We start from the raw sequence: 14,326 nt of genomic DNA, 5'->3' as shown, positions 1-14,326 counted from the left end.
TGACCCATTATGTGTCCTATTCTGTCTTCCATTACCTCTGAAATCCCTCCTACAGGTACTTTGTATGTTGATATGAGTATAAAAAGGGTATTTTTTGCACTTCAAAGTTTTCAAAAACACAAGCTAACATTTACTTGTCCTATGAAATGAAGGAATGGAAAACTAAGGGGAATTCCATTAATAAATCTGTCTCAGAATGTGAAATAATGAAATTTAAAACAGTATTTTAAAGTTCTGAAAATAAAATGCATTTTCACTGTGAAACTTAAGGTCCCTATATCCTGTGCAATTTGTTCGTATGCTGAATTGTATGCTATTTGTACATATGCGATTGAACTGGGGTACATTTTTTTAGTGATCAATTTAAAATCTAGTCTTGAAAGGCACATATGCGTAAATTGAGATTTCAACAGCTTTGCCATTGCTGCTTTGGTGGGCTAATCTTTACTATAGATGCACATTTAGAGAGCATAAAACATGCGAGGCAAGGCCCTTAGGAAAATGTTTCAATGTTACAACTTCAAACCTGACAGTGAGCTTCTCCCTTAAATCTTTCCTGGGGGTTTTTTTTTCCCTCTTGGTGTGTGATTTCATTCTGCCTTTTCCCATTATGCCTTGTTACTCTCCAAGTGATGCAAAGTAACCACAGCTTGTGTGCCTGCTAGTGAGTGAGTTGAGTGTCAAAGAATAACAGTTGATAATTTTCCCTATTTCTTGGTTTAATGGTGACTGCATACAGAATGCTTGAAAATGTACTTGATTCCAGTTCTGATCGTTTTTAATTGTTCTTTACATAGTAGGTGAGGGTGCAATCCCACCACTGATAGGTATTATTGTGTATACATCAAACTCTCAATTATCTGTGTGCTAATGGGTGCATTATGAAGCGTGGTTAATTGAAATACACAGACAACTGAAGTGCATGGGAAATATAGTCATGATATAAATGGATGTAAGCTAAACATTAAAATATGAGGGCAAAAACTAGAGCAGGTAGAACAGATCATGTATCTCGGAAGTGTTTTGGACCAACACGGTCAAAGTAGTAGGGATGTAAGGAGAAGAATTGCTTTAGGCAAAGAGACTTTCACCAGGAGGAGAGAGTTGATGACAGGGACGTTGAGTAAGGATATTAAGAAAAGACTCCTGAAAACTTTGATATGGAGCGTAGCTATGTACGGTGTGGAAATGTGGTCATTGGAGCAGGAGGATGAACGTAGACTGGAGGCTTTTGAAATGTGGGTGTGGAGAAGAATGGAGAAGGTGAAATGGACCGAGAAGAAAACAAATGAGGAAGAACTTGGTAATAAATAATAATAATAAACAATTTTTATTGCTCTGGGAGCAAAGTCCCTTGGAGCAGAATACATGTTACATGAGGTTTTGAAACCTATGGAGTGAAACAGGTTCACATAATACATAGAATAAGGTAATTTAACCAGTCACAAAACATAATTTAACATCAGTTGAACGAAACATTTAGTACAATACGTACATACAAATACAAAGAACAGTAGTTAAATATTTAGCCTGATAGAACAGTAATAAGGTCATTTTGGTAGTGTGGTAGACAGATATTCAAACATGTTCCTGTTGAATTGGGATGTGTTCCTGGATAATTTTACTTTATTAGGCAAACAGTTCCATAGTTTACAGGATGAAATACTGAATGACTTATCATATATAGCCGTGCGGTATTTGGGAAGATGGAATGTTTTTGTAATGCAGGTTGATCTTTTTGTCGTAAGTGAATTGAATATAAAATTTTCATATAAATATGAAGTGGTTTTAGAATTCAGAACTTCAAATAATTGTGAGGCCTTTTGAAGCATTCTCCTCTGTATGAGTTTTAGCCAATTCAACATTTGATAGTAAGGAGTTACAAGTTCATTAAAATGCATATTAAAGATGAATCGTAGAGAAGAATTTTGGAGCCTGTAATTTTGTACTTAGCTCCTTGTTCACTTCAGCGTAGACAACTGAGCAATAGTCGAGATGTGGTAATACTAATGTTTGAACAAGCTTCTGGCGTAATGTTATAGGGATTAGGTGTCTGAAATGCTTCATTGTGTAAAGAGTTTTGTGAACTTTATTAGAAATGGCATTAACTTGCTCACGCCAGGTTAAGGTGCTGCTTAGATAAACTCCTAGGCTTTTCACTGTATTTGAGTAGTCAATTTGAATATTTAAAACACTTATTTTAGGGAGATCACTTGTGAGCAGCATATGTACATTGGCGGTGCTTCCAAAGATTATCGACTTGGTCTTTTTAGGATTCAGATTTAACCAATTTTCAGTCAGCCATTCACAGATGAGTTGGATATCCTTGTTGACCAAGTCAATGGCATGGTTAAATTCAGAAGGGTAGGACTCAAGATATATCTGTAGATCGTCAGCATAAAAGTGATGTTTACAATGAGTTATTATGGTAGCTAGTTCTTTTATAAAAATTGTAAATAATAAAGGTCCGAGAATTGACCCCTGTGGAACTCCACATAGGACAGGTTGGAGAACAGATACATTCCCATCTTCATCTTTAACAGCTTGCTGACGATTAGACAGATAGGAGTGAAACCAGCGAAGGACAGAGTAAGAGAACTTGAGTTTGCTCATACGTTCCAGTAGTATGCCGTGGTCTACTGAATCAAAAGCCTTGCTCAAATCGAATTGGACTAAAACTGTTATCTTTTTTGCGTCTATGGATTTGCGTATATCATCAGTTACCTTTATCAAAGCCGACTGAGTGCTATAGAGCTTACGAGAGCCCTACTGATACTCATCGAAGAAATTGTGCCGCGTAAGATGCTCCTCTGTAACCGTGTGAACTATTCGCTCGAGAGGTTTGGAAATAGAACAAAGAAGTGCAATAGGTCGGAAGTCAGACATTTCTTTCGGAGTTGTTATTTTCATTATCGGTCGAACTAGGGCAGATTTCCTCAAGGTAGGAAATATAGAGTATTTGAGTGAACAGTTATAGATGTCTAGTATCATAGGCATTATTACTGGGAGAATAACATTTAGCATTCTTGCACTGATTCCATCGATGCCTGTTGAATTAGATTTTAAACTTTTCACTTGTGTTATCAGTATTTCGGGTGTATACTGGGGGAAATAAAGCCTTCCATCGTCAAATTCGGAGAATACTGCATGATCTAATGAATGGAGATTATTTTGGGATTGAGTAGAATGGTTACCATCCTCGACATAATTTTCATCCTTGAAAGCAGAGGTGAGAAAGTAGCTATTTAAATCATCCAAGGGGAAGTTCATTTTGAATGGGGGACGTCTAGGCTTTCCATGTCCGAGGCGCCTCAGCTCCTGCCAAGTGGACTTTATGTCCCATTTATCGGAAAAGCACGAAACATAGTATTTTTGTTTAGTGGTACGGATTCGGTGCTGCACTTGATTGCGAGCTACTTTGTATTGTTCGTGAAGGTTCGGGAGTTGAGTTCTTCTGAAATTATGGCAAAGACGATCCCTAACCGCCATTAAGTTCCTAATGTCGGAGGTTAACCATGGAGCTGGATGACGTTTTGGCTGAATAACTATTTTTGGCGCTTGTGTATCAAAGAGTTGCATGAGTATTGTATTGAAGATATTATTTTTTTATCCACCAGGTGGGTGTTGAAAAGTTCACTTAGGTTAGTTTCAAGTGAGTCTGCTGCAAATTTGGACAAATCAAAATTCTTGAAATCACGAAAACACTTATAATTAGGTTTATAAGTTGGCAGTTTAAATCTATATTTAATGAAAACTAGGTCGTGTTCATGCAAAAAAGAGACAGGGAGCTGTCCATACTCTTCAACCTTGGACATGTCGTGGACAATAAAGAGGTCTAGGAGGGTACTGCTATTCACAAGACTATGGGTGGGCTGGTAGGGAATGAGGAATAGGTTACAACTAAATAGTAGGTCACTGAGATAGGTGCTATTGTGTGTTTTCTTCATGATGTCAATGTTAAAGTCACCACACAGAATCACGCCTTTGTAGCTAGGAAGAAGATGGATCAGAGAAGGCTCAAAGTCTTCAGACATATAGCCTGTTTTTGGGGGTCTGTAAACGACACATAACAATTTTTTACCCTCCTTTCCAGCTATTTCAATGAACATCAGACTTTAACAGCAATTTAAATGATAAGTTCTTGTGCAAGTCCACACAAACACCACCACCAACTCTTCCTGGTCTGTCATTTCGCAGAATGTTGTAATTACTTAGTTGAACGGATTCCGAGGAGATGTTATGGTATGGTGGACAAAAAGAGGGGTTTGTTGGGAGAAATCCTATGGAGGCAGGAAAAATGGATGAAGGGCATATTGATCGGTAGTGGGATGTTGAAGACTGCAATAGAGGGGAGAATGGTAGGCAAAAGAGGAAAGGGCAGGAACAGGATAGGCATGTTGGCCGAGATGAAGGGAGAAAGGAGGTACTCGGAGATGAAGAGGGACCTGATGGAGAGTAGGATGCAGGATTTTGTGTTTTGTTAGGAGTAATAAAATATTCTTTTGGTAGTTGTGTCCATCCAAAAACCTACCTTAACTGGTAGATCACCTTAAAAAAAAATGGAAGTAGTGGGTCGCAGTAGTCTAGGCGTAGAGCATTGGACTACTGACCGGAGGGCCCGAGTTCGATTCCCGGGTAAGCCACTCAGGGCTCCTACAGCTCCAACAAGCCATGTGATTTTTCAGATACGAGATCTTCATGGGAAACCATGACCAGCACGTGGTGAGGAACTGGCCCCCTTACCCTGATTTGTGAATTTCACTTGCCGTCAGGCTTAGTACTGGTTGAACTCTACCATCACCAACCAAATCAACCTTTGGGTTGATTACTGTGTTTGTTGAGTTTATAAATGAATGTATATGGAAACTCTCCTTTTCCATTTTATGCGATTAATTAGTTTCTTTAGCAATGGAAAGTGTTCTTTTGCCATTTTTCAGCAATTTTTGCAGGGATGGAATTATAGTTTGAAAAGAACACAACTATCATGTAGAAGTGAATAGCAGAATGTACATATTTTCCTTAGAAAACTAAACCAATCACGTGGCTAGAAAAAAACAAATGATTGGCTATGGAGAAATTAAGAAAACAAAAACTTTTTAATATGTATTCATGAAGGATCTCAGGTTTTCCCGGCGTATGGTATTCAAGAAGTTCTCTCGGGTTTCCCACCGGGTCAGGTTGCAGTACACCGACGTATCGAAGATGGCAGAGATGAAGATGGCAGAGTCAGCCTTCGAAACGTCGGTGTACTGCAACCTGACCTGGTGGGAAACCCGAGAGAACTTCTTGAATATGTATTCATATTCGCCATAAGATGATATACTAATTAAAATAATGCAGTGTTGACAGTTAATGACTTATTTGTTATATAGTGCGTGAAACTATAGATGTATTTGAGCTCACCTTTCAAGGGGTATATGGAATTCTCAGGGCTAATGAATGTGAGGTAAAAGACAATGAGAAAGTACAGGTAGTAAAAAAATGTTTAAATTAACCCAGTAAATATTATAGACCACTTTTGGTATTTTGAGATTGAAAACTTATAAGAAAGCCCAGGTATTTCCAACTTGTATTTCTAGAAAAGTATATCAAAACATCAAAGAGTTTAATCATGATTATGATTGAAATGGGGATCGGGATTGGTGTGGTGGCTACCGTACTGGCTTCCCACCCAGAGGGCTCGGGTTCAAATCCCGGCGGCGGCAGATACTTTTCAGTTGTATCCCGATCCCTACTTGAGGTGCTTTGTGTGAGTACGCCATCCATCAGATGGGACTTTAAGCTGCGGACCCCTTGGCGTCTTTTGTAAAGAGTAGGCTAATGCCGACGCCAGGTTTCTCTCCACCCTTCATCCTTTCCTGTCCATCCCCTATGGTGCAAATGACCTCAGCTGTCGGTCGCCTCCCCTAAATACTACTACTACTACTGCGATTGAAATTTTATTGCAATGTTGAGGTGTTGGGAAGAGGATAGTATGAATATTCTGCAAAATGGATAATCCACTCATGGACAATCAAAAGTTTACTGTATTAATAAGTTGAGGTGTTGGGAAGAGGATAGTATGAATATTCTGCAAAATGGATAATCCACTCATGGACAATCAAAAGTTTACTGTATTTTTTATGTTTGCTTTCCTAGTGGTAATTTTTATGCCTCACATGTTTTCATATACTACTTCAAACTTTTATATCACAAGTAGTTGTAGTTGTGGCTTTGGATGATGAAAGTGCTTTTGATTATTCAGTTATGAAGCTTTCTATTGGTAAATTTCAAAAGTGATTTCTCTTAACCTTGTAGATAAGAGAATAGGACTGAAAAGTGATTTTTAATTGAGAATTCAATTTTACAAGCAAAAATCCAAAAATATTTCATTTTTCCTGTCTTTTGTTTAGTCTCTATGAAGGAAAAGATGCAAGGTATTAGCTGTAAAAATGTTTGAAACAGGCTCTACAAGCCAATTCACATTGAATTGCCATTGGGTGAGCACTGCAACTGCAGAGTTGTTGTGCTATATTTGGCTGGGCATCAGGGTCATTTCTTTAGGTAATATGCCATTGTGATTTAAAATGTTTTTGGGTTATTGGTTGATTGTAAAGAACTGCATGACTCTTTTTATAAAGTCAAGAATATTTCCTAGTAGGACTTCCTTGGTGTAAAAATTCAATTTATTGACTTTTTAAATCCTCTTTTGATTCTTATTTTCATCATTACTATCTTTTTTTGTGATGTGAGATCATAATTATGTTCCTTGAAAAAGTTGGGAATATGTCTCAACCAATTTTTAATGGCAATTGTTTACATATAATTTAAGAGGTTTTTTTAACAGTTGGGTTACATTGAACATAGAAATGTTGTATAAAATTATACAGATATTGCTGTTCAAAATATCAGTTTGTCACAGCTGTCCATATTTTTGTGTGTTCTATTTTATGTGCATTGAACCAAACCGTTATGGAAACATTCTTGAGAAATGCCCTTTTGCTTGGTAAGGGTTACTCTCAAGTTCATGCCAATTTTGGGTGACTTCATCAATCTCTTTGAGGGTGCCAGAAGAAGAAATTAACATTGAGGTGTGTACAGCACTAGGTTCTTTCCAACAGTAAAACTATTAAATCCTGACATTGTGAAAAACTGGTTTCCCCCCAAGGTGAAAAAGCAAATTTATCAGAGTACCATGTATGTTGGCTAGCTGTACCATATAGAATTGTAGTAAGCTTATAGTTACTACATTTCCTCTTATGGTCATGGTATTTAACAACCCCCTGTTTGCACTTGAATCAATGGCATAAATGATAAATAGTGCTTTTTTTGCTAATGGAAATGGCTCTCAACAACCTGGTGGAAAGCGGTGTTTTTATTTGCATAGCTGCTGTGATGTGTGTCTTAGCTGAATAGATGGGGCTTCTCTCTGCTTTTTGTAGTGTGAATCAACTGCCTGTGTTTCAGGTGGAGTCTGTGGTGGCCTTATGTGCATATGCTCAAAATTTATTTAAAGAGGTGGTGTGTTGAATCCTGCTCGTCAGTGTTCCCTTCCCCTTCTCTTTGCCACTCCCCTCCCTCCTTTGCAGATTTTACCTGAACCATTTTACGGACTGTTACCGCCAGGCAGGGATAGACATTATGCTGGGTTGCCCTACGGGCACCATTGAATTGGAGAAAATGGTTGGTGATGAGTTGCAGTACACTCTGAAGACGGTGGCGGGCATTGCCCAGGCCATGGCCCCTACAGGGCCCCCAATGTACATGCCCCTCATCACCCTGGGGCCTGAGTTTGAACTAGCTGGGGCCTTGTACCACTTCTCCAGGTTTGTCTTACTGAAATCGTTCCTTCTGGGGACTTGCAAATAAGCCCCTAATTGCAATATGCCGATCAGTTGCAAACTGGATGATATTTGCTTTATCTATACAGTGCAGAGGCAACAACTCTCATTTTTACTGGGGTAGGTTCATCAAATTGTACCATGATAATGGTTATGGTCCAATTCTATTCGCAATAGTAGAATATGTGCTTCAGAATATATTTTTCTTCTCAGTCAGACTTAAGTCATGCAGGCATCTGTAAAAACAATGTTGCATATTCAAGCTATGGTTTTTGGGATGCCCCTGTAATGCTCCATCTTGATATGTGATTGATTTACTGGAATCACAGTAGGCATCATCAGGACCGAAGATTCACATCAGAACACTATAGACCTTAAGACTACATTTCCTATGAAAACATCACCGAGCAAGATGAAGCAATGTGCCTGGAAAAACTTGAAAACCATGGTGTTACAGAATATATCTCCTATTGATGAGCATGACATGGTGTTGCCTGTGCATCAGCTTGAAAGCCTCATGGCTAGTGTTGCATAATTCATGAAACGGATATTCTAAGGGTTATCAGTCAATTTGGAATTAATGTATTTTTTTAAATTTTACCAGATTTTATAGTTAAATTTATAACCTTAAGATCTGTGGTTAATACAATTGGTCCCTTCTAGTAACAAAATATTGATTTTCATGTGATTGTTAAATTATTTTCCTATTTCAATAATTTTTTATTACTATGAGCACATAAAGCACCTTAGGAATTAGATCTTTTATTCATACGGAGATATTTTGCTTCTGTGTTAATTGTAATTTTGGCTTTATTATATTACTGTAATGGAATAGCAGAGAATATTGGATTTACTAATTCATTACTTGAGGCAATTCCACTATTATTGACCCTCATCATCACATCATCATTATTATGCAAAAATGGGAGTGAAGCTGAAAAAATGGGGAATATGACTTGTAGACTAATGGAAGTATCATGGGAATTTTCATTTCAATTTCAATCTGAGGATATGAAGAAGTAAGATAAATAGCAATTGTTAAGCAAAGATTGTTCAGCATATATCTGTAAATTCCATGACTCATTTTGATATGGAACTGTGTTTAAATTCTAATAGAACTATTTTCTGTTGTAGACCGTTCTCTTCATGAAGGTTGCAATTCCTAAATGTCGATTGATATAACCCTTAAAATCCCCATGATAAACAAATTTTCATTTTTTTTAACCTTTGTTAAGGATTTGAAATTTTTTGTTACTATTACTATTTTTTGAAACTATTAAAATCTTAGGTATAGTATGTCTCTCTTGTTAATGACTTAAGGCAGAAAGGAGCTTCATACAATTTAGGGTCTCGAGTCATCTCACCTCATAAATCTAATTTTTACTGAAGCAATATATAGTCTGTAATCACCATAATTAGAATAAATAAAGTATATTTGATGCATACAAATTATTCCGAGGTAAAACCTTGTACTTCTATTATAGTACACAACTATTTGTTTTATTATTTTGATTTTCACTTAATTGGCTCATTTCAATATTGATTTAAATTTTATCTAAAGTGAGTTGTAAAAATTACATATGCACTTAAAAGTATTCATGATAATACTTCATTCGTAATTTATGCTTGAGTGTGTTTTCCAAATTTTAGTCATTTGTTGGGTTTCCTTTCAGAATTACACTGTTTTAGGAACTAGAAAACTTTCTAGATTCCACCAAACTTTATCATGGCGTGACTGGTTTCATGACATGTGACGTTTTCAGGTTTCACTGCAAATGTGATAAAACTGGCCATACCACAATAAATTTTGGTAAAATGTACAAATTTTTCCTAGTTCCTGAAGGTGCTATTTCCCAAGTTTATGACTGATACCATTGAATTAAAGATTTTATTGTAAACATGTTATAAATATTTTTTGATTTAGTGTTTGGCTTCTCCATGCTTGTTGAACTGAATTAGTATGTTGCCCTTGTCTACACAAAAATTATTTATTGGTAGTTTTTTCTAGTTATATGTAATTTTGTTTAATGGTCTACATTGCTTCAATTTTTGTTTTACTTATATACTCCATACTACATGTCTTTTCGATCATACCTTAAATCATATTAATGCCAGTCAAGGGCTTAATGTGTCGCATTGCCACTGAACTGAAGTTCGGAAGATAACTCTGTGATAATGGAAAATTTGAAAAAGATTTTTGAAATGATTAATTCCTATTTTGGGTTAAAATTTTTATTATTGCATGGTGTCATTATTTAATTAGCCATGCATCCTTGTGTGCAGTTTTTATTTTGCTTTCACCGCAGCTGACAATTTGCCGGTAGTTTGTTGTTAAACTTGGATTATTATATTGAATTGGTTTTATTATAATGTTATTTTCATCATGCTTCTTTCTATAGTGGGGGACTTGATAAAAAGAGACAACCTGGTGCCGAAACCACTCATTGTATCAAATTCCTTTCCAGTACTTGCAAAAAATTAATGATTTAAAGCATGTTAATAAAGAATAAAATATTACTCTGTTGTTTGGATGCATTTTTACCGCAGCTATTTAAAAATATATTGCTCTGATTCAATATTTGCTGCACGCAAAAAATCTGGGTTAAGAAGGTGGTACTGTTACTACCTGGTCTTGTGCACGTAACTGCTTAATAAATGTATTCTTGCATTTATCCTTGGTCTATCAAGTCCCATGGTATGACTCCGTGGCCCTCTTTGGATGTGGGCCTGAATTGAATACTGAGACCAAACTACGGCTTATTTGATATGTTTTCTAATGTTCTTAGCTTTTTTCGATTGCAGAACAATAGCCATGATACACATATTGTAGGTCACAAGTTAATTGCATCAATAGCAATGTATTTAAGTTATGCTGAGTTGTACCTGACCAATTTTGACCATTATTGAGTTGCACCTATTAGTTTTTCACATGTGCTTTCTATTCATGGTATCTTATGATTGTAAATATAAGGAATAACTTTAATTCACTATTGAATACATTAATCGTTTCATATCTGCATTTTTGCTAAGTAAAATGTTAGGCCCATTGACACTGCCTTTGAACTCGTGCACTGTTGAATGTCTAGCTGTAGGTCATGTCATGTTTGTTCTATAGTCATTAAACTGTTAAATATGTGGTTTTATCTCTTGCATTTACATTCAGAGTGTGATTAGTTTTGCATTTGGCCAAGTGAAAAAGTGGTGTAAATGTTCCGAAAGTTTTTTTTTTATGGTGTTGATGTATGCATGAACTAAGCCCTCAAATGTATTTTATTAAGTAATATAATGAAACTAATGGTCTCTGTAGTTAGATACTGAGGACTGTAGTTCCTTTTTGTTCCAGGATGCATTTATATTGATGGTATGAAAAATGAAATTGCATAAATTCTTTTATCCTCCTTCAAAACATTTTAATTCTATTTGATTGAATTTTTGTGTACTGATATCTGCTGCTAGAGTTTGTTTGGACTATTTGTAAAATTGTATGTTGGAATGGCCCAAATTTGGTGCACTTTTCTAACCTAAGTATTTTGACACTACTTTTGTAGTGATTTTTTGAATTGTTGGAAAGAACCTGGTGAGTGTGGTAGATGATTATATTATGCATGAATCAGGATTTTCTTCATATTATGCTGATATCTGTACTAATACATAATTGAAGATTAAGTGGGGCTTATATTCTCTTCCCAGGTACTATCTAAATCGTTTCAAAGATGTATATAGGCAAGCAACTATTGACCTAATGTTGGGTGAGTGTGAACATTAATTTTATTGTTATTTTTCCAGCAAAGTGCATTAAGTTCAAGGGCATGCGTGTGAATTTTAGTTTGAGCTATCCTAATGCTTTATCCGAAAGAACCAAATTTTGCTTACCCCTCAGTTAACAGTTAACCAATAGCATTATTACTCTAATTAGTATAATTCATCGACTTATGGTATGTTGAACGGTATGTTCTTACATGATTTTCTGAACCCATAGTCTGAAAATCATAATGTACATGTATATGGAGCATAGTTATGTTTCTGAAAGTTGGAAATAGAAGCTACTGTAATCATATATGATATCCTTTCTCAAAACATATAGCTTAATATTGAAAATATCTTCAATGCATTTGAGCCATAAATGGAAAAATAATACCTATTTTTAGTGAAAAAAAAATGTTTATAGCCAAGTATTGATGTAATATCCAATGTTAGAGGTAACTGTATGCATTCCAGTCTGTTTGAAGAGTTTAAATAGCAAGAAATTTGTGAAAATACTAAAATTCATTCTGATTGCCTACCCGTTGGTACCAACTAAAAGAATCATCACTTGCATTGCCTTTTGTTGACAATTCAAATTATTTTCCTCCAAATTCTATCTTACCTGCTTTATTTATACTTGACAGGCTTGCATTCCATTATTCAATATCTTATTTAACTGACCCATGTAATGAATTAGATTTACCAGTTACTAAACTCAGTCAGAAGAGAGTTGTAGGCCATAATTTTTTCTGAAAAGGCAATACTTTATTGCTTTGACAACTTAAAGTTATAATTGCTGCATTTATGTAATGCTTTATTGACACTGGATATTTTCCAATGCCCCTTATGGGTTCTAACTTTTTAACTCCACTCTTATTATACAATTTCTAAAGCAAAGTGTTGTGTATCGTCGTTTGGTTTCATTTATTGGAAGCTTAGGTCTTTCCTCCGGAAGTGCAATTTTGTGCATGGGATGTTGACTGCATCAGCTTTTTATGAATCCATTGATATAAAATTGGTATGAAATAATAAATATTTAAACTTGATTTTTCCTAGGTCTTTGGTATAGTCAGCCATCAATGCTTTTAGCATAAATAATTGGAATGACATGAGAGGTCTTTTGGTTAAGGACTGAATCATATCTTCATAATTGTTTCCAGTTGGTGACTTAATTAATGTATGAAATTAAGCATTCCTTAATTTATTTTTCCATTATGGATGTCTATCTGAGGTTCTGTTATCTTTTTGCCTAATATGTAATTGCCAATCACTTAATTACCTGAAATGGATAATATGAAACCAACCGTGTGTGTAGTTAATACTGAAGTGACAGCCTCATAATAAGTATTAGTTTAATTGAAAACTTACGGCAATTTACTCATGCTGAAAATTGGCCATTGCTCAAGTTTAATCTGTTAAACAAGTGTCTTCTTGTGTGCTCTGGAGTGTGTGCCTGAGTTTAAATGCACATGGGCAAGCTAAGCATGTTTAACTACATGCATACATACCCAGTTGCTGTTGGGGTTTTCATGAGAGATGGATTTCAGATTATAGTTTAGAGAACTGACAATGCTCTCCTCTTAATACTGTTCCATTCTGAAAAAAGCATTTTTCATGTGTGTCACGTTTATGCATGTCCTTCTGTCTTGTAATATTCTTCATCATGGAAAATGAACTTGTGTCCTCTTCAGATTTAATTATTTCTCCCCCCTCACTGCAATAATGCTTACTTGTTCCATATGCTAAATTTTGATTCAATTAGCTATCAGTGTAATTTCACTCACATTCCTTTGATCTAAACATGAAAAATGATGCATGGCTTTGACTTTCTCCTTTCTGTACTATTGCTTCCACTCTGCTTGTGACTGTGAGTCTTGATTTGCAGCCTTTCAGTCTTCATGGAGGCTATGCATCGCACTTACCCTGTTAAAAGACATTCTTCAGAAAGGGTGGCATTGTCTCAGTTGACTTCATCTAATAATTTTTCTAAGTTTACAAATGTAAGGAGATCCTTTTCCTGAATCCATATTCATCTTCATTTTGGAATTTCTCTGTCTTGTATTCCTGTCTTCTACAGGTGACTCTGATCACGATCTTCTATGCATGTGTCATCTGGTTCTATTCTTTTACTTCAGTGTGATATTATTGAAGTAAACATCAGGTGTTACCTAGTGGAGTCTCTGTTTAATGATTAAGCCTAGTAAAATTCTGCACTGCATTTATCACTATAGCATGACAGGTTTTTTGCATTGCATTTTTAGCATTTTGTGAACTGATATTGCTATAATTGTTAACATCAATTGCATAGTTTTAATATGTAAATGTGATGTGGAATTTTGCTAAGTCTATTTTTTCAATAATGATTTTACTGCATTCAAATCCCATTTCATCGCTTTATTTTTAAAGGTGTAAACACTCATTGCATATGAGCATAAATCTTCAAATTTTCAAAGTTGTTTCTTGGAGCACTTGTTTTGTGACATCTAATTTTTTTGAATGACTCAAAATGGATCGACTGAATATGGGTCAGCAAGAAAATAATGATTGCATTTGGATATAAGTTATTTTATTTTGATTTTAGTATTACAGTTTATCTAAAACTGCTGATGACAAATATTACCGTCTTAGAGTTTAATTTATAATTTTAAATAAATTTATATCTCATTTTAAACAAATAATCTGTGATTCAATTCTTTTATAAAAAGTTTCTCCAACAATAATTATGCCCTAAAATATTTAACACTTTCAATAGAAAATTAATG

The 14,326-nt window shown here is 35.4% G+C and overlaps 1 protein-coding gene across 2 annotated transcripts in view; it reads left to right on the top strand.

Annotated features, from left to right (window-relative positions):
- The window catches only part of sp3 (phosphatidylinositide phosphatase spermathreecae), a 46,863-nt gene that overhangs the window by 11,149 nt on the left and 21,388 nt on the right, over positions 1-14,326 (top strand). The window contains exons 11-12 of one of the 2 annotated variants that reach the window (XM_071585988.1): positions 7,569-7,805; positions 11,511-11,569. In XM_071585988.1, coding sequence (XP_071442089.1) covers positions 7,569-7,805; positions 11,511-11,569 — 296 coding nt within the window. The remainder of the gene's footprint in view (positions 1-7,568; positions 7,806-11,510; positions 11,570-14,326) is intronic. The other variant, XM_071585991.1, reaches the window with a different exon arrangement.

This window comes from Hetaerina americana, unplaced genomic scaffold (assembly GCF_022747635.1).
Source record: "Hetaerina americana unplaced genomic scaffold, ioHetAmer1.1.p SCAF_2, whole genome shotgun sequence".
Lineage (NCBI taxonomy): Eukaryota > Metazoa > Arthropoda > Insecta > Odonata > Calopterygidae > Hetaerina > Hetaerina americana.
Note: the sequence above shows the minus strand (reverse complement) of the source record. Positions and strands in the feature narration are given on the sequence as shown.